Genomic DNA, 21,056 nt, shown 5'->3' with positions numbered 1-21,056 from the left:
TAACCTCAAAATCAAGAAAAAATTTAGGTTATGTTGAATTAAAAAGATAATTCCTAAACATTTCAATGACACAAGAAGAAATCTTTTAAATTATGTAAATAAAAATGAAAAATTAAGGAAAAACCCTTAGGAGAATTGTAAAAACTCTCACCTCTAAATTATGAAAAAATTAAGGTAGGTTGAATTAAAAAGATAATTCATAAACATTTTTAAGCATTTCAATAACACAATATAGAAAATTTAAGAAATCTTTAAAATTATCTAAATAAAGAAGAAAGATTAAGGAAACCCCTTAGGTGAATTGTAAAAGAAATCAAAATATTGTGAACAACAGCAATCATGTAGCCTTAACCTCAAAATTTTTAAATAATTAAGGTTAGGTTGAATTAAAAAAATAATTTAAAAACATGTTTAAGCATTTCAATAAACCAATATAGAAATTTTAAGTAATCTTTAAAATTATCTAAATAAAAAATTAAAATTTAAGGAAAAAACATAAGAGATTTGTAAATATTGTGAAAAATTTAGGTTATGTTTCCTTAAACCGACAATGCCTTAATTTGTGTATAACAATTCAATAAATTTCTATAGAAAATCAAAGAAATCATTCAATTAACCTTTAAAATTTTGAAATCATAAGAAAAGTTTTAATTATTATGAGAAAATCTATATAAATCCTTATTAATTACTAAGAAATCAACACAAATAACTTTTAATCTCATGAAATTTAATGTGTGCTAAAGAAAAACTAGAGAAATTCCAAAAAACCTTGCAATATTTTATATTATTGCTGTAAAATGAGCCGAAAATTTATTAAATTTTTTAAAAATCTTAAAATTTGTTTTATTCTGTTGCCTTTTCCCTTACTTTCCTTTAAACCCATACCTTTTTTATGCTTTTAATTGTGTTATTTGTTTGTGTTTATTGGTTTTGATATTTTTTGTATAAAAAAAAACAATTTGTGCTTAATTTAGGAAACTTAGTTTTAAATACTCTTTTGTTAAAAAAAAAATTCAAATAAAACTTAAGAAAAAAAAATAGTTAATAATACTGGTTTTGTGTTAAAACTTCAACAGTTTTCTATTTTTTTAAAACAAAAACATACAAAATTGTAAGTAAGTAAGTAGTTTTTATGTAAAATGTTAATAAAAAAACATAATAAATAATGTTTTGAGTTAATCTTGCTTCTTTCTTGTTAAACAAATTAGATTTGAGAGAAGAAAAAAAATTGTTTAGCATTATTAAATTGTTTAAGTGATAAACAGGTACTTCTTTGAAGTATTATATGTTATAAATTATAAAGATTTGTAAATAAATTTTTCATTTCTTATGATTTTTAAACTATATACAATAATAAAATGAAAAAAAGTTCTTAAAAAAAATATAGTAAAAAAAGAGGTAAATTAAAACCGTAAACAAAACTAAATCTAATTACAAAAACCCTACAAATGCTTGTTTGAAAAACATGTTAAATAAACAAATTTACAAAAAAGAAAGAAAAATCTAAAATTTAAATAAATTCAAATTTAAGCCCTTTAATTTCATGTTACTTTTTAAAAAAGTTGCGGGCTTTTAAAAAAGAGTTGCTCTTTTTTGTTGTTTGTAGTTTTAGAATTTGTTTCAATAATAAATATTACCAAAATTTTTAGTTTTTTTGCTGGATAACGTGTTGAAGGGATCATCTTCATCTGCCCAATAGTCTGTGTTGCAAGAATAGCTGTTTGCCAATGGATTTTGTTGGGAGCTAGCTTTATAGTATTTAAGATCCCAGTCATATTGATTTTTATAAGTTTGTTGTGGTTGTTGTTGTTGTTGTTTCTGCTGCTGCCATTTGTTGTAGTTGTTGTAAGAAGAAAAATTATCATAGTATTCATCATAGTTAAGCTGCCGTTGATGCAGTTTTTTGTTTTTCTGTTTTTTACTGTTCTGTAATCCAGCCTCCCAATGTCAAACTTGCGGTTTATGCTTCCCGCCACACAAACCGCAAGAAATACCAATCAAATGGCACACTCTCAAGGGGGGATAACACCACAAACAGGGCACCAATAAGGACAATAAAGTTAAGCCAATCCATCTTAAAGAACAACATTAATACATGATTTTATAAAAATTTCAATTTACTTCTTGCTTACCTCTTGGTGCAACCATCCTCATTAACACACTCACATGGATGTTGCGGTGTTTCGCCATCCGAATCACTCATGAAATGATACACCATACAGCGTGCACAACCTATACCCGATATACACTCCAAACCCGAACGAAAGCAATCGGGTGCAAATTCACAAGCCCCCTTATGATTGCAATCGTCGGCATACAGTTCATGGCAATAGCGACAGCGTGTTAGTTGTTGATTGGACTGTGTGGGTTTTTGTAGTTTTTGCTTTAAGATATCAATATCTGGATCTTTGATGATGCCTCCCGAAATGGGTGAAGATTGTGAGACGAGACAGTGAGAGGCGGCCTCTATAGCATTGAGTTTTTTCAAAGTAGTTATAGAATCACAACGTGCACTTAGGACTTGAGCGGCTACAGGTTGATCTACCACTGGATAATTGTAGTCATGAACCTTAAGATATTAGCAAATATTAAAATAATACCAATTAAATACAAAAATCTCTTTCACTTACAGCTGTTAAAGTAACATAGGAATAATTTTCACTAGGAGCAATTGCGGCTGGTGTAGCTTCGGTTGATGTTGTGGTGTTGTTGCTGATGGTGTTGGTTGTATTCACATTGCCTGGCGGTGGCGTTTGCATGCAAGAGTTTTCACCCGATATGTAATGAATTTTTGCAATTTCCTTATCTTTTTTGTCGTCATTAAATCTTTCACCACGATCCTTTAAACTGACTGTAAATAAAGGAAATTAAAACAAATTATATTAAAAAGACTAGAAATTATTTTCAAGTTCGAAAGACCAAACAATTTTTCTTAGAAAATTTTGAGGATCAAAAAATTTAAAAATTTTTGATCAAAAAATTTGAAGATCGAAAAAATTTTAAAATTTTTCTATAAAAAATTTTGAAGATAAAAAAAAATTAAAAATTTTCAATTTCGAATATAGCAATTTTGAAAGAAAATTCAAAATTGTCTTACTTATAAAGACACTTTTGAGGAATTAACTCAGTGGATATTTTTCATATTTTAAAGCGATTTTCCACATTTAAAATTTTTGGATAAAGTTCGAAAATTCGAACTTAATTTTGAGAATTCAAAATGTGCAACAAAATGTTTGTTTTTAATCACAGATTACAACAAACAAATAAAATATTTAAATTTTCTATTATTTTCACCGATTTAAGATTTTCGAACATAGAAATATTGAAAGAAAATTCCAAATTTTCTTAATTTTATTAGCAATTTTGAAAAAGTTAACTTTGAGGATAATAATAGATCTCATATTTAAAGCTATTTTCAAAATTTAAACCTTTTGGCTAATATTCGAAAATTCGAAATTAATTTCGAAAACTCCAAATGTGTAACAAAATGTTTGTTTTTAACCACAGATTGCATTTAACAAATAAAATATAATGTTTTCTATTATTTTCAGAGATTCAAGATTTTCGAACATAGAAATATTGAAAGAAAATTCAAAATTTTCTTAGTTTTATTAGCAATTTTGAAAGAATTTAATTTTGAGGATAATAATTGATCTCTATTTTAAAGCTATTTTAAAAATTTAAACTTTTTAGCTAATGTTCGAAAATTCGAAGTTAATTTCGAAAATTCCAAATGTGTAACAAAATGTTTGTTTTTAAGTATAGATTATAATTTACTAATTAAATTTGATGTTTTCTATTATTTTCAGAGATTTAAGATTTTCGAACATAGAAATATTGAAAGAAAATTCCAAATTTTCTTAATTTTATTAGCAATTTTGAAAGAATTTAACTTTGAGGATAATAATTGATCACTATTTTAAAGCTATTTTCAAAATTTATACTTTTTTGCTAATGTTCGAAAATTCGAAGTTAATTTCGAAAATTCAAAATGTGTAACAAAATATTTGATTTTAACAATAGAGTATAATTTACTAATTTTTGATGTTTTATATTATTTTCTCAGTTTTATGATTTTCGAACAAGAAATATTGAAAGAAAATTCCAAATTTTATTAATTTTATTAGAATTTTGAAAAAAATTAACTTTGAGGATAATAATTGATATCTATTTTCATATCTATTGAATAGCTATTTTCAAAATTTAAACATTTTGGCCAATGTTCGAAAATTCGAAGTTAATTTCGAAAATTCAAAATGTGTAACAAAATGTTTGTTTTTAACCACAGATTACATTTAACAAATAAAATATTATGTTTTCTATTATTTTCAGAGATTTTCGAACATAGAAATATTGAAAAAAAATTCAAAATTTTCTTGATTTTATTAGAAACTTTGAAAGAATTTAACTTTGAGGATAATAATTGATGTCTATTTTAAAGCTATGTTCAAAATTTAAACATTTTGGCTAGTGTTCGAAAATTCGAAGTTAATTTCGAAAATTCAAAATTTGAAACAAAATGTTTGTTTTTAACTATTTACTAATTTAATTTGATGCTTTCTATTATTTTCACCGATTTATGATTTTCGAACATAGAAATATTGAAAGAAAATTTAAAATTTTCTTAATTTTATTAGAATTTTGAAAGAATTTAACTTTGAGGATAATTGATCTCAATTTTAAAGCTATTTTGAATATTTAAACTTTTTGGCTAATGTTCGAAAATTCGAAGTTAATTTCGAAAATTCAAAATGTGTAACAAAATATTTGTTTAACCACAGATTACGTCCACAAAAGAACAAAAACTGTCATACAATTTTATTATCATATAAGCAGCAGCATATTTAAATTTGCTCCTTTAATTACAAATTTTTTTTATGCTATAACAACATACCATGACTATTTTCACTGCCCTCTGGACTGGAATGACCTTTTTGTTTATTATCAATTGATTCACAGGGCAAGTCTAAAGTCTTTAAATAGAAACAAACAAATAAAATTGGGTTACTAGTACAAACGATATAAAAAAGAATACAAACAAGTAAACTAACCATAAAAACATCATCTTCGCCAACAGAATCATATTTGGTCAATGGTGGACATATAATGGAAGGATTTGCTTTGGCCATGCCATCAATTAATTCATTGTATGCTCGCAAAATGCCTTTATCAAAGGCACGAGCATCAGCAGCAGTTTGAAAAGTGAGGCCATTTCTTTGTTTACCAGCACGCCAATGATGAAATGTAGGCATAACTTTATAATATTTTAGATCACGGTTTATGACACAGCTCAAAATAACCTACAAAAGTAAATAAAAAATCAAAATTTTATAGAAAAAATATTCAGTTGTTTTAAAAATTCGAAAAACTTACACTTTGATCAGATATTCTTTGACCATATATGATGTATTCATGTCCGGTAGCACCAGGGGATAGTCTAGCTCGTTTGCGTATGGAAACATTAGCTAGACCACCCCCCGCCAGTGGTAGCCAACCTTCAGTGCTTTCGTCTCTGGTCATAACCTGTGCTCTTACTGTTACTAGAAAATCGCTGCAAAAATAAAAAGAAAACAATAGACAATTAAAATAAAGTTTCAAAAAATTCGTTATTTAATTATCATATTTTCTAAACTTTTCTTTGCAGAAAACTTATGTCCCAAATATTTTCTTTCCTAAGAAAACTTTTCTATATAGAAAACTTGTGTCCCAAAACTTTTCTATATAGAAAACTTGTGTCCCAAAACTTTTCTTTATAGAAAACTTGTGTCCCAAAACTTTTCTATATAGAAAACTTGTGTCCCAAAACTTTTCTATATAGAAAACTTGTGTCCCAAAACTTTTCTATATAGAAAACTTGTGTCCCAAAACTTTTCTATATAGAAAACTTGTGTCCCAAAACGTTTCTATATAGAAAACTTGTGTCCCAAAACTTTTCTATATAGAAAACTTGTGTCCCAAAACTTTTCTATATAGAAAACTTGTGTCCCAAAACTTTTCTATATAGAAAACTTGTGTCCCAAAACTTTTCTATATAGAAAACTTGTGTCCCAAAACTTTTCTATATAGAAAACTTGTGTCCCAAAACTTTTCTATATAGAAAACTTGTGTCCCAAAACTTTTCTATATAGAAAACTTGTGTCCCAAAACTTTTCTATATAGAAAACTTGTGTCCCAAAACTTTTCTATATAGAAAACTTGTGTCCCAAAACTTTTCTATATAGAAAACTTGTGTCCCAAAACTTTTCTATATAGAAAACTTGTGTCCCAAAACTTTTCTATATAGAAAACTTGTGTCCCAAAACTTTTCTATATAGAAAACTTGTGTCCCAAAACGTTTCTATATAGAAAACTTGTGTCCCAAAACTTTTCTATATAGAAAACTTGTGTCCCAAAACTTTTCTATATAGAAAACTTGTGTCCCAAAACTTTTCTATATAGAAAACTTGTGTCCCAAAACTTTTCTATATAGAAAACTTGTGTCCCAAAACTTTTCTATATAGAAAACTTGTGTCCCAAAACTTTTCTATATAGAAAACTTGTGTCCCAAAACTTTTCTATATAGAAAACTTGTGTCCCAAAACTTTTCTATATAGAAAACTTGTGTCCCAAAACTTTTCTATATAGAAAACTTGTGTCCCAAAACTTTTCTATATAGAAAACTTGTGTCCCAAAACTTTTCTATATAGAAAACTTGTGTCCCAAAACTTTTCTATATAGAAAACTTGTGTCCCAAAACTTTTCTATATAGAAAACTTGTGTCCCAAAACTTTTCTATATAAAAATCGTGTGTCCCAAAACTTTTCTGTGTAGAAATTGTGTGTCCCAAAAATTTTCTATGTAGAAAACTTGTGTCCCAAAACTTTTCTATATAGAAAACTTGTGTCCCAAAACTTTTCCATATAGAAAACTTGTGTCCCAAAACTTTTCCATATAGAAAACTTGTGTCCCAAAACTTTTCCATATAGAAAACTTGTGTCCCAAAACTTTTCCATATAGAAAACTTGTGTCCCAAAACTTTTCCATATAGAAAACTTGTGTCCCAAAACTTTTCTATATAGAAAACTTGTGTCCCAAAACTTTTCCATATAGAAAACTTGTGTCCCAAAACTTTTCCATATAGAAAACTTGTGTCCCAAAACGATTTCTATATAGTAAACCTAAACTTTTCTGTATAGAAATCGTATGGTCCAAACCTTTTATGTGTAGAAATCGTGTGTCCCAAAACTTTGTTTCAGAATTTATTTCTTCTCCTAACGTTTTATCTTTTTTTTATCATAAACAACCTTGTAACGTAAAATTCATTGATTCATTTCGCTGCTTTATTCTGAAGGTATTCTTTGTTGCCCCTCCTCTCCAAAGAAGTCCATGTCTTTACTTTAATTTAGTTTTTATGATAACTAGTTTTTTCTTCTTTCGTTTTAATTTATATTGTCGGTGCGTATTTACAATAAACTAAAAAGAAAACAATTGTGACATACAAACACAAATTATTATTTTTTCATTCATACCAAAAATGTACGAAATCCGTCGAGGAGGACTGTGCTGTGCTTTTGGTTCGTTTTCAATACAGAAAACTATTTAATATTGTTTTTTTTTCATTCATACAAACTCCCTCGTCGTTTATTCGCTGAGTAGTTTTTGCTTTATTTTTGTTTTTGCATAAAGAGCGAAGACAAAAGAGAATTCGCAAAAAGGTTGCCATTCAGCGAAAATGTAGTGATAGTAAAAGATTTAAGGATTCTAGTAGAATTTGTAGTGTTTTTCAGGTTTTTGAAATATTTAATGAAATTATGATATCTATAAATGACCATATTCAATTTCCGGACGGAATCTGCGATGTATAAAGATGTTCTTGGATTACCACAGATAATGAAAGAGTCATTCTGAGCCATATGTTCCCAGAATATTACGTTTCATCCATCTTTCACTATCTTCTTCTATTCAATTTATCTCCTGAATTTTTCAATTGCTCTCTTGCAGAAGTAAATGGATTGAATGTCTGGAATTTTGTACTTCCTCCGTTTTGCCGGCAAAACTGGATTCGAAAGGATGGATTAGATATACCCTTCACCAAATATACTTTAACATAAACATACTTTTTAACAGGTTTTGCAACATGCGGCCAAGCGTTGTCATGACGGAATATTACGGTTTCATGTCTGGTCCCATATTCTGGGCGCTTTTTGGCATCACATATTCAATGTGATGGTCTGGCCAGATTTCAGCAGCCCTTAGCGAAATGGATATTTGGCTTTGGTGACGATTTGGCTGGTTCGCCGGGCTTCACATACGATCTCTTACGTTTTGGGATATCTTAATGGATCCAATTTCCATCGCAAGTAATGACTCGGTGAAAAATTATGTTCAAATAAAAAGTCTCTCAGCTTCAATTCTTATGGTACCTAATATTCCTACTTTGAATAAATCCTGCTGCTTGCTAACGTTTTCGCTGCTGCTTGACAATCTCCCAATTATTTTGCAAACTCTTGGTCTTGACCAATTCTTAGTCTTCAAACTAGTTTGGCTGGCCTGGGCGATATTTGTCTGCCGTGTCAAAATCGCCACTTCTGAACCCCACAAACCATCTCTCGCGCTAATTCTGTAAAACTTGGTTTGCCTCATTACGACTTCTGTAGGAGTTTTCAAAATGAAGAAGAGGAAGCAACCATTTTTCACTTTTTCTGTAACTGTCCGGCACTAGGAGTTCTGCGTGTTAGGTCCTTAGGTAAACGCTCCTTTAGTATCTCCTACATTAGGAGTAGATGGCCATTGAGGCTGGATGTGCGAATTGCACCTCAGGGTGTTACGGAATCCTCTCTCTATTTTCTATCTTCTTTGCAACATTTAACTTATTCTAGAAATCCTGCAATATCTACTTTAAATTTTTATTCTACCTCTCTCTTTTCTCTTCATTTTTCTACTTACAGGTAAAACGAAGTGAACTTATAATTATCCCACGTGAGTTGTGCAAACTTCTTCTGGAAGGCTACATGATGGATTTACTCCAAGACAATAGTTCTAGATCGCTAGATTCGTTGGGCCATATTGACCCATGGATAACTATAGGTTGATGCTTCTCATTCTCATTGACTTAAATGATGACTACTTATTCTCTTGGTATTTATAATTCTTTTGGTCCTATTTGGCATTGTAAAATTGTGAGGAAACATTGGAATGAATATAATTTTTTATATCTGCTTCTTTCTCCTGTTGGTATATCTCAATTTGTAAAGTACAAATGTTTTAGTTCGACCATGTTATTAAAAGGTCAGCTACGAGAAGTGATGCTCTGACATGCGGAGAAATTGAGTCATACGCAGTCAAAATTATTTTAATTCCAACACAAGATAATAATTCGGCAGTCTGTTGAACTTCCGAAGTAGCTCCATAGAGAAGCTACTTATAGTTATAATACAAATATTGGAGTTGCTCTAGTCCAGGCCAATCGCAGCCATCAATAACGATCCCTAGGCGACAGTCTTGGTATTACTTGCATTCTCAAACGGCAGTGTTCTAAAAATCTTGGGTGAAAAACAAGTCGGCAGCACCAAATCAAAACTAATTGAGCGAAAGAAGACACATATCTCATCGTCGTGCACCTACAGTCGCTATCCGATAGATTTAAGACCATTGGAGCTTTAATGGGGCGGGTATTTAAATCAATCGTGCAAAATATCATTAAATACGCTCAAGAAAAAAAAAAACACAAGGATCAGATACTTTAATTTTCTAATGAACACATTATTTGCTCACAATATTCTTTATGTTGAGATCATAATACGACATCTCTGATGCTTAACATTAGTGATGACAAAATGGTCAGTTTGGTTAGAGTAGCATCTTGTGTTTCGCTTGATTTGCTTAACCCTTTCAATTGTTTAAATTCTATTGATATATCAATGATTTTAAAAGGCAATAACGCTTAAATGGGGTACTGGACACAATGGAAATCAGGGTAATTGTATAGCAGACGAATTGGCCAGAAGCGGATCGATGATGGCTGAGGTGGCGATTGATCCCTTTTCTGGTATTTCCCTTGCTAAATACAGAAACTATATGATACTGCACAGAACTGGTGGAATTATGGATCCACCTGTGTTATAGCGAGGTCAACCTGGCCCGTTTACGAAGCCGACAGGACGAATCTACTTGGGTAAATAAAGGATAATTGGAACATATGCTAGAAGAATTGGCCTACGGTTTGACTACTACTGTAGAAGCTTTCGAATCGAAGAAGAGAAGGAGACTGTGTCCCACCTATTCTTCCATTGCCCGGCTCTAACAAACTTGAGGGAATATATTCATGGAAAAGCCATCCTCTCGTGTCATAGATGAGCTATCAAGGATGAATCTGAGAATTTTATTTTAAAGTTATTGAAGACTGTAAGACTGGGTTTATCACGACATGAATTAAGTAAAAAATATTCAATTAACAGATCAGTTATTTCCAGGCTCATTTCAAAGTTTTTGCAGATGATTCCTTCATCAAAAGAGCAATATAAAAATATCCTACAGCATCAGCTAGTCAAGTAAGAACAAGCTTAAGATTATGCGTTAGCGAAAGAACAATTCGTAGAAGAGCAGCAGAAGCATATTTATATCAGCTAAGAACAAGAAAGCTTGACTGAACTTTTTCCAAAGCCCACATCAACTGGAGTTTCCAAAAATAGAAGACAGTATTGTTCTCTGACGAATCCAAATACAGCTTAAAAAGTTCCGATGGAATAAGACGCAGACCAAAAGGAGAAAGACTGAATCCTAAGTATTACAAAAGAACAATTAAACATGGAGGAAGGAGGCAATATAATGGGCTTGTTTTGCTTTTCTGGTCAAGGAAGTGGGCCAATTCATAAAATTAATGGGATTATGGATCATTTCATGTACCGTGATATATTGAAACATATAATGTTGCCTTATGCCAATGAAGAGGTGCCACATATAGGAAGTTTCCGACAGGATAACGATCCTAAGCACACCTCCAAAGTTCCTAAAACTTGGTTACAGAGCAATAAGATTCATGTTCTTCATGGGTCTGCTAAATCTCCCGATCTCAATCCCATTGAGAACTTGTGGGAGATTGTTAATACATATGTATGAAAATAAATCGTGATAATTGCCGACCCTTATTTATTTTCATACCGTTAAAATAGAAGGAATATCGCAAGACATCATAACATCAATATTATGTATATTAATATATTCTATGTCTAAGAGATGTGCTTGTGTTTCATAGTATTTTGAAAAATCAAATTACACCCCCCCCCCCCCAACATTCTTACATCCTGGGAAGTGGAAATTGCGTAGGATATCCAAAGATTCTGACCAGGAATCATTCATTAATATTATGTATATTAATATCTTCTATGTCTAAGAGATGTACTTGTGTTTCATAGTATTTTGAAAAATCAAATTACACCCCCCCCAACATTCTTACATCCTGGGAAGTGGAAATTGCGTAGGATATCCAAAGATTCTGACCAGGAATCATCCATCCTTTTAACACAGATCATATTGGAGTCATCTTCTCAGAGTTTTATGGAGTCCTCAGAAATCTCAATAAATTAGCAGAAACTTATTCATGAAGTTATTTTTGTGATTTTAATGACCTTCTTATAGGCAATAAACTTAACTCGGGAGATTCTCAACCCAATCAAGAACAGTAGTTGTACATTCCTATAGAATTTAGGCCAATTAATATACCAGCTGTGACCCCAGCTGGTATATTAATTTAGGCCAATTCTGGATCATTGTTTCTTCGTCGCTACTTCATTTTTTCTATTATAAAATCCCTACCAGATACCTATAACATTTCTAGTCTTGGTAACTCTATAAAATGATTTAATAATGAATAAATTTTAAGCACAGTTTTAAAAACAAACAATAAATAGGAATAAAAAATTAAAAAAATAAAAAAAAGCCATAAATTATTTAAATAACATTTAAGACATCTAATAAAAGCAATAAAATTATAAAAAAAAACATGTCCTAAGACAACTAAAAATTAGTATCACCTACGAATTGTTTGATTAAAATAAAAATGAGAATAAAAAGGAATAACGAACGAGAGAGAGAACTAGTCCAGATACAACAAATAATGTGTTATACAAAATCGTATGAAAAGAAAAAAAAAAACAATTTTGATTATACATATGCAACAACAATAATGCGTGTCTACTCCCCTAAATAAAATTGGCTACAAAAAAAATGTATATGTAATTAACAAACAATTAAAAAATGTAATAAAAATTCATTAAATTAAACAAGTTGTATGATAATTGATAATATTCATTCAACATTTCAATAGTCAACAATTTTTTTTTATTTTGTCTTTGTATTGAAGACATTAAAAAAGTGTATAGTAATTTCCCGTTATGAATGAACACACTTTTGGCAAGTGCCATACATTTCTCTCTCATTTAATGCTTGTTTTGCTTTGCGGTGCTCTTCTCTCTACCCACCACTTGTGAATTGTGTTGCCAGATGTAAAAAAAAACATCGGGCTGTTAAGTTTCTTGTGGGAGAAAAGTGGAAAAATGAAGCAGCTTTTTGGAGTCTAATTTAATACAAATTATAAACAATTACCTTTCAAGGATACAACAAAATGTTACATTTTTAAATATACTTGAAATATACTATCACGTCATTTAAATGACTCGACTTTTTAGTGATCTTTTTCCATGCAACTATTTTTATTGCTATATCCATAAGCATCTTGATATTGATTTTGTTAATACCAGGTGGTTGCTTGGAGTTCGATCTCTCGAATCTGAATTCGAATTAAATATGAGAGCTTACATACAGGTCTCTTAACTCCGTTCTTACATCCATATTTTCTAGATATTTATTCATTGTTTCAATTTTCCGATATTCCAAGAGCTTTTTAAGCAATATTTTTGCAAAGACCTGAGTTGGGGAATCTGTGCAATTGACGAACTCTTCATTTTTAATTTCAGTTCCGTTCTGAAGTTTGAAGTGCCTTCTGCAAGCGATTATTGATGTCCTCATCAGAGACCTGCGCCGAACGGCTGTAAGCCGGCTAAACCGAGCCTACGATAAATTTTCAAAGCCGTCGCCGCCGTTTTTTCAGCTTAAGTCGGCTTGAACATAGCCGCCGTTTATGATAAAAGTTCCTTAGTAATTTCATGAAATTTTCAGAATTTCACTTTTTAAATTTTTATTTAGAATTTGAGTATTTACTCTTTAGTCGGCCGCCGCCGCCGTGAAATTTGGTCGGCGCAGGGTCTGGTCCTCACCCGATCCCCCATGGGTAGACATAATGCTCCCAAGATAGCTGAATTGGTTGACATCTTTTATTTCGCTTGCACCAATAATAAATAAATTGCGGGAGGTTGCATTAATACGTAAAGTTTTTGTCTTCATGACATTTATTTTCAAACCTGAGGATTCCGCTGCCAGCGTTACCCTTCGTAACATATATAAAGATAATCAAGATCGTTTAGGTGACAACGCAATCCCCACAATATCCCCCTACTGCTATATAAGGCTCTTCCAGAACTATATTAAATAGAAGTGGTGACAGAACACATCCCTGTCCGACACCTATCCCAATTCTCACAGTTTTACTCAGCATTTTCCAATGTTTTATCCTACTAGATGCACTACGTTATATGCTTTTTATAAGGTGCATAAGCTGGAGAGGTATTCACCTACTTGCCAATGAACTCCAAATCACATCGAGTTTTTGTTTATCGAAAGACTTCTCGAACTCTATGAAGCATGGATACAATGGTGAACGCCACTCAGCATATTGTTCCAAAATAAGACTTAGCCTGTTTATTTGGTCGATGGTGGAATTATGGGGTCTGAATCCAGCTTGTTCCTGCCTCAAAGATGATGTTACTCTGTTGGAAATCCTTCTGGAAATTATTAACCTTATTAATCACGTACAGCAGAGTAATGCAGGGACAGTTGTTAGGGTCCGTGAGATTGCTGTTTTTGGTATATTTATTATCACGCCCTCAGTCAGCTCGTTGTCGAGATTTTCTACCTCCCAGAATGTTCGAATGTTTGGCAGTAATATTCCAGCACTCGTATGTAGGTGCGACTTCAAGAGCTCAGCAGAGATTGTTTCCTTTGAGACAGCTAATTGAATTCGTGATCTCCTCAGTGGTGGGACATGCGGAAACGATGTATGGGTCATCCACGTGAAACTCACATAGGCATTCCGTTTGTAGAAAACGGACTTTCCAAGAGAACACTTGGTTATAGTGATCCGCCCATACCTCACCCAGTTGCTCTTCTGTCGTCGCATGTTCGCCATTCTCACCTTTAGGGTCCTTTGCGATGTCGTATAACCATTCGTGAGTTTCCTCAGAGACCTATGCATATACTGGTACGATGACTATCTGCTGCGTTGTGTTGTGTGTCCTTGCTGATTTCATCCAGCCATCTCCTTTTATCCCGATGAGCATTAACTTTCACTTCTATATCGAGCTCATTGTACGGGTTCGTGCTCAAATGATAAGATTTTGAGCTATTCCATTGTTGGATTACTCTCCAGTTTTCATTAGAAATCCACTCTTTTCGCGCATATTCCTTATGGCCGAGAATTCGAGTGGCAGCTTCCAATATATTGCCACCTTCTTGGCAAGATCCAACAGCTTCGGAATATGCAGAGGCAACTTCTCCATACTTCAGCCTAATTATGTCTATAGGTAGCATGTTTCCTCTATTGCCGGTATCTCGAATAGCTTCAAGTTTTATAGGTATCTCTGCGACTAGAAGATGATGATCACTTGCCATGTCTGCACACCTACGACTACGTACATCTAATAGAGAACCCTCCATTAACCGCTTATCAACACATGGTCGATTTGGTTTCCCGTTCTTTGGTCCGGGGAGACCCAAACTATTCCTGTAAAGGAATAGCGACACAGCTACGAACACATGCCCAAAAAAAGTTCGCCATTCCCATTACAATCATTATTTCACATCGGTTGCTCTCCTTAATTGACTTATCAGGGGTATTGTAGACTTCTTCCTAGCTTTCAGGGTCGGAGGCGTCCGTCGTACACGTAACATTACAAATTATTTATTTTTAATTTAATAAAACTATAAACATTTTATTGTGATCTAGACTAATTACTAATTAGGGGATTTTGGGCATTTTCTTTTTTCTCCTTTAAGACTTTGAGGAAATATAAATCTGGCTATTTTATTGTATATCTATGTGTATTGCTTTGTTTAGATGTGTTTGCTACCATAAAAAAACAAATGTATCTTAAAAATTCTTTTGCATATACAAAAAAAAGTAAAAGTAGTTTTTAATATCTTTAAACAAATTTATATTTAAAACTATTAAAATTTATAGAACCTTCAGTATAACAACTTACCTTTCATGTCCTTCTGTCATGATTTGTAATCAGAAAGATTCTAATATAGAAGCGTATGGTGTCGGTGGTCAATTTCACCATGTTTAAAATATTCAGACATGCAGAATTGCACAAACTTTAGGCTGGACAACACCACGGGTTTTTTTCAACAAATGACAACGAGCTTAGATATCCTCCTAATGACCAAAGTGTTTGCTAATAGTTGTCCGTGCTTTATTCTATTCTGCTTCTTTTTTAATTCTTTCGTTTCTTTTGTTTTATTCTTTTTTTTTTTCTTTTTTGAGTAATGAATTTTATATAATTTTTATTTATTACTTTTTTTATATTTAAGTTTGCACATTAACACTAGTTTGAATGAAAACAAATTATTAAATATTTATAAGGAGTTTGTTTTTTATTAATTATTGTGCTGTTTTTTATATAAGTTTTATACACAAAAGCTTTACATTTTTGGTTTAAAAGAACACACAAGTTAAGTATAAAAAAAACTTAAAAATTGTAGGCGAGATTTTTGAGAATTGTAGGTGAAGAGTAATAGTGGAGAAACATACAAAAACAAATATGCTGGGAATACAACAAAAACAACAGCAACCAGAGCGAATATATGATTTTTTGGGCGATTTCTGCAGTTTCTGTCTGTAGCTGTTGTTTCGTTGGGAGAGTTGCCACATCACGAGATTAATATGTTTCCATAAGTTCTAAGTTGTTGCTTTTTTTAAGAATTAATTCTTAATTTCATTTCTAATTAATCAAATTAAATGTTTTCTCTTAAAGAATTCATTATGTATTAATTCATAGGCTTAATTATTTTGTACTTCAAAATGTATTAAATGTCGTTGCTTTGAGAATTAATTTTTTATGGAATTTATTTCTTATTGAATCATTCAAAGTTTCTTTAATTCAAATCCATTACAAAATAGTTTTAAAAATGATTCAATATTTATTCAATTCAAATATGTATAGTACAAAAAGGGGTATAGTACAAAAAGAGACGAAAGGAAATGTTAATTTATTTGGCTCAGAAAGAAAAAGGCAGGCCACCAAAACAAAGATATTTTCCTCGATGTCAACTACCAATAGTCAAACATGGCGGAGGATCAATAATGGTGTGGGAAATGAAATAATAATTCATATAAGATTAAGCGTAGATCATTTATAGTTTAATTATTAGGCCCCATGTAGTATATTTCAACACTACAATGGACCTAAGCAAACTATTTGCATAGCTAGCAACTTTTTAAGCAACAATGATGTGCAAGTTTTGGAGTGGCCGCCACAATCTCACGATCTCAACCCCACAGAAAATCTATGGGATCTTGCAGATCGGGGTGTAAAGAAGAACTCCTCAAATTTAAAAGATTTAGAAACAATATTTAAAACTGAATGGGAAAATATATATCCCGATATTATATCTTTAGTTGATTCAATTACCAATAAGCGTTTTTACTGGAATTCAAGTTGATTGCAAGTGAATTATTGAATTATAGTCAAGCAATTGAATTACAGTTGTATTACACTTTATTTCAATAGCATTTTTCAGTAAAAAGGAAACATAAATTCATTTTTCAAATATTTTTCAATTTGAAAACATAATTGCATTTGCATTCAAGTGAAATTGCAACAAATTGTTCAAGTGCTTGAGTTTTTGGGGCTTATTGGGATTGCTTGACACTGGAATCAAGCTAGAATTAATCTTACTTTCAACTTGAATTCCATCAAAAATGATTATTGGGTTTATTTTCAGACTAACTTAATAATTCAAGTCTTGAATCCAGTTCAAGCAATTGAATTATACTAGCATAACACTTTATATCAATAGCATGATCCAGTAAAAAGGAAACCTAAACATAAAAAAATATTTCAATTTTGGAAATATTTTTCAAATTCAAATAAAATTCCAACAAAATGTTCAATTGCTTGAATTTTTAGGAATTTAGTGCTTTTTGGGAAGTTTCTCTATTTTGGTTATATTTCAATATTTAAAAACTAATTAACTTTTGTAATTTTAATTCAAATTTAAGAACAATTCTAAATTCAAAAATTGGTAATTTTCCCCAAAACTATGTATTTCTTGATATGGCAACTCAGTTCTTACTCTCAATTCACTTTTTTCCTTTCGTTTTAAATATGTACATAAGAAATTCCGAGACCGATGTTATTTTTTTTTACATATTAACCAACTCCCTATATATCTTTGGCTATATTATAACATTTTGTATTAATTAAAACAATATTTTTCATTATTATAAACAATTTCTAAACAATTGTTTAGTTTAGTAATTTTTCGTATAAATTCGGCGTATTTTTCAAGGATCCTTTCAATTCCATGAATGAAATACGGCCAGACATTAAGGAATTTTTTTTCTTTCTTTCACCAATTCACAGTTTTACTTCTTTCTTGTTGGGGCTTTTGTGTATAAGAATTTTTGACTCGTTCATATAAAGATTTTTTGCAATTTTAGCTGATGTTTTTTTAATAGATATTTTTTTGTGTTATAGATATTTTTCACTTGTTTTTTTTGTATTTACTTTTTTACGGTTATAAATTTTAGCACTATTAGCCCTTGAGTAGGGGTTTGATTAAATAAAAACTTAAAAAAAATAAAGAAAATTTTATTATATATATACGATATTAGATTTTTGCATGATTTTTTCACTTTCACTACACGGACTTTTGCACAGAAGGACGACAAAATTACATTTGTTTGTATCTCCCGTAAAATTTTTCTTCAGTTTGAACTGTCAAATTGATGACTGCTTTACTAATTTGAAAAAATGCTGCCAGATTGTTCAAATTTATTCTCCGGCTCATCTGGCTCACTTCAAACACAATACACACACATCCCGTGCATTTCTTATTGTGGGACAGAATGGTTTGAAGACCCCCCATTTCTCACTATGAGAAACTCAATATAAAAAAAATTATTTTGCTCTTGTCAACGGCTCACGACGTAGGCAGCGCAGTGACATCGGCTCACAGTGTTGCCACTATGTTGTGTTTTAACTGAACATAGTGTTGATATTAGGGTTTACAGTTTCCACGGCGAATTCATTACAGGCAAGGTTTTTAATTTCCCTATCTTTTGTGATTCCCGGGAATCGGGTAATTTTGTGGTACGTTCTCGGCAAGGTGCATTTAATAAGGTGCCATCGGCAGCACAGCTGATTATAGAAATAGCTCGCACAAATGTCAAACTACATATATAAAAAATATTCGCCCGTACGCCCGTATGTCAAACTCTATATATAAAAAATAAGTGAATTCGCCTGTATTTATTTCAATTCGCCACTGCTGTCACCTTGTTAAATACGCCTTGGTTCTCGGTTAACCCGGTAATTCCCGAAATATATAATTATAATGTAAATTCGAAATATTAAAACCAAAATTCATATAAATAAACAAATAAATATAGTCTTCATATAATGTCTTATGATTTACAATATTTAAAGGATTAAATAGCTTCTGTCTGATTAAAAATTGTCCTATAATTTTCAGAAATATGTATATTTTATGATGTTCAACTCGTTCACAAAAATATTATGGTTTTGTTCGAGAGATTCCGCGGATTTTTTTAAATCAAATTAAAAAGTGTTCCAGAAAAAATACCAGTCCCGTCATGCATCTTTTACCAAATTTTGGAAAAATGTGAAAATTTTTCAACACATAAAACTATTTTTAAAAAATAATATTTGTTTTCTCATTTAAAATCCTAAAAAATTGGATTATTGCATGTAATATATATAATTCCCAAATCCCTCCCCACGAAACTCCTCTTTCAAAATTTATAATAAAATCCCCAATTTGGGGAGAAATCTCCTTCTCTGGCTACACTGCAGGCAACTCTAAATTTGTTTTGTATGCTAAATTCGCCGCAATGAGAGCAAATGTGAGAGATAGATAACACAGTGTTGCATTTTAAAGATGTTTGATAAGAAATTTTCCAAAAAGAAATTACTATTGGAAAGTTTTGTAAAAAAAAATAACTTATTTCTCCCAATTTATGAATGAAAACCCAATTGGAATTAAAATTTTTTTAAAAAAGAAAATATTTATTACATTTTTATATTATATTAAAGCCACTAAAAATTGTGGAATGATTATCATTTAACAGAAGAAACTACTGCTTTGTTATGCAGTAGTTTTTCCCATCTTTTTTCATATTAGTTCAAATTAAATATGTATATAAAAATTGTTTTTTTAACTTAATGTATGAAGTAAACTAAAATTATTTGAAAGTTTTAACACTACCAGCCTAGATAATTCATTGTGTGTTGCGGCCATCAATGAATTGTGGCAGCGGTAACGAACCAACATTGATGATGACGTCGACAAAGTTTATGAATGAAAAATTGGGTTACGTTCGCACGAAAGACAACAAAAATCCAGCAACCAGTTGAAGGTAACAATTTCATTGCATGTACGTCATTTAAGAGCGGTTATATTTGCCCCAGATGTGCAACATAAACACAGAGGCAATAAACAAAAGAGACATAACCAAAACGGGGACAGGACCTCTGGAAGTATATGGAAACAAAAACAAATTAAAAACTCTTGTTCTTTTGGTGACATAGAAAACACAAAAAAAAAACAACATACACTTTAATGCCGGGAGAATCATCGGTATAGAAACGCCACATGCCACCAGTACCAGCTCCGCCGGTAGTACGGCTACGGGCAGCTGTAGTACTGCTAGTAGTTTTACGTTGTTTCAAAGTGCTGCCACCAGCTCCAGAGCTACGTGGTGAAGACAATTTGCTGGGCGAACGGGTGCCACTACCCACTGAAGTAGAACTAGCTGGTGCAGGCTAAAAAATATTAAAATTGTTTTTATTTTATTATTTGTTTTATTTAAAAAATTATGTTTATTTTTATTTATTAAATTCACTTTTTTCTTGTATTTACCATTGTTTTTTAGTATGATTTCAATAATGCTACGTACAAAACACAAATGAATTAAAACGAAAGTTGTAAATGCAAGAGAATGTCAGTTTTCGTTTCTTTTCGTCTTATTATTATTATTCGTTCATTCCACGTATGCGAGTGAAGTTGGCTGCAGTTGTTTTCATCACACCTAAATTACTGTTGCATTTTTAGGCAGGGTTGTATTCGTGGTTAGTGTGGTGAATTAAGGGGTAAGAAATGAGAGGTGAATGATTTTACCGTTATAGTTTAATAGAAAATATTTTTTAATAGAAAATAATTATTTTTAAGCGTTTTTTATAATAATTCAAAGTATTATTTGCCCTTATGTATTTACTTAACTTTGACCTTGATTTAGAAACATAAAAGCCAATTTTTTTCTGGAAAAAGTTACTTTTGCTTCCATTTGTTGTTCTACATATTGGAGGGAAAATTAATTTAACATTTAAATATTTATAAATAATTATTTTTAACATAAATATTTGATCTACCACATACATTTTCAAAAAAACTCCCATCCAAATTTAAATATTTTTTAAAAATCAACAAATGAGCAATAGATTTATGAAAAAACTTTCCAATCAAGTCAATTTGGGAAAAAAATTTCAAATTTGTAGAAAGCCTATTGAATTTCTTACAAAAATTCACCATTTTCTTTTACCAATTTATAGTAGGCCGATAAAAATAATTTTATATCTTCCAAAATACAAATCTGATTGAAAAACTTGGTTCACATTATTTTCAAAAAAAAATTCTTAGATTTTAAAACAATTAGATTGTAA

At 31.0% G+C, this 21,056-nt stretch overlaps 2 protein-coding genes across 2 annotated transcripts; both read right to left on the bottom strand.

The window, feature by feature from the left end:
- Positions 1-1,599: 1,599 nt before the first annotated feature.
- Positions 1,600-18,109, bottom strand: Spred (Sprouty-related protein with EVH-1 domain). Its single transcript, XM_065513562.1, has 8 exons — positions 17,883-18,109; positions 15,354-15,698; positions 5,374-5,551; positions 5,052-5,300; positions 4,895-4,973; positions 2,631-2,851; positions 2,133-2,569; positions 1,600-2,074 (listed from the first exon to the last, which is right to left on the bottom strand). The coding sequence occupies exons 2-8, from the start codon at positions 15,371-15,373 to the stop codon at positions 1,948-1,950; spliced, it is 1,311 nt and encodes a 436-aa protein (XP_065369634.1). The 5' UTR covers positions 15,374-15,698; positions 17,883-18,109; the 3' UTR covers positions 1,600-1,947.
- A 1,267-nt stretch (positions 18,110-19,376) lies between these two features.
- Positions 19,377-20,680, bottom strand: LOC135961149 (protein transport protein Sec61 subunit beta-like). The gene is made up of 3 exons (XM_065512646.1): positions 20,669-20,680; positions 19,951-20,159; positions 19,377-19,868 (listed from the first exon to the last, which is right to left on the bottom strand). Exons 1-3 carry the CDS (start codon positions 20,678-20,680, stop codon positions 19,781-19,783), a joined length of 309 nt encoding a protein of 102 aa, XP_065368718.1. The 3' UTR covers positions 19,377-19,780.
- Between the last annotated feature and the right edge of the window lie 376 nt (positions 20,681-21,056).

The sequence above is a fragment of the Calliphora vicina genome, chromosome 5 (assembly GCF_958450345.1).
Source record: "Calliphora vicina chromosome 5, idCalVici1.1, whole genome shotgun sequence".
Classification (NCBI taxonomy): domain Eukaryota; kingdom Metazoa; phylum Arthropoda; class Insecta; order Diptera; family Calliphoridae; genus Calliphora; species Calliphora vicina.
Note: the sequence above shows the minus strand (reverse complement) of the source record. Positions and strands in the feature narration are given on the sequence as shown.

Coding starts and splice junctions, on each gene's coding strand:
- Spred (XM_065513562.1), bottom strand. CDS start 15,373: ATGACAGAAGGACATGAAAG. Junction 4,974..5,051: donor GCGAAGATGATGTTTTTATG/GTTAGTTTACTT, acceptor TTCTATTTAAAG/ACTTTAGACTTGCCCTGTGA. Junction 2,852..4,894: donor GGGCAGTGAAAATAGTCATG/GTATGTTGTTAT, acceptor CTTTATTTACAG/TCAGTTTAAAGGATCGTGGT.
- LOC135961149 (XM_065512646.1), bottom strand. Junction 19,869..19,950: donor GATTCTCCCGGCATTAAAGT/GTATGTTGTTTT, acceptor ATATACTTCCAG/AGGTCCTGTCCCCGTTTTGG.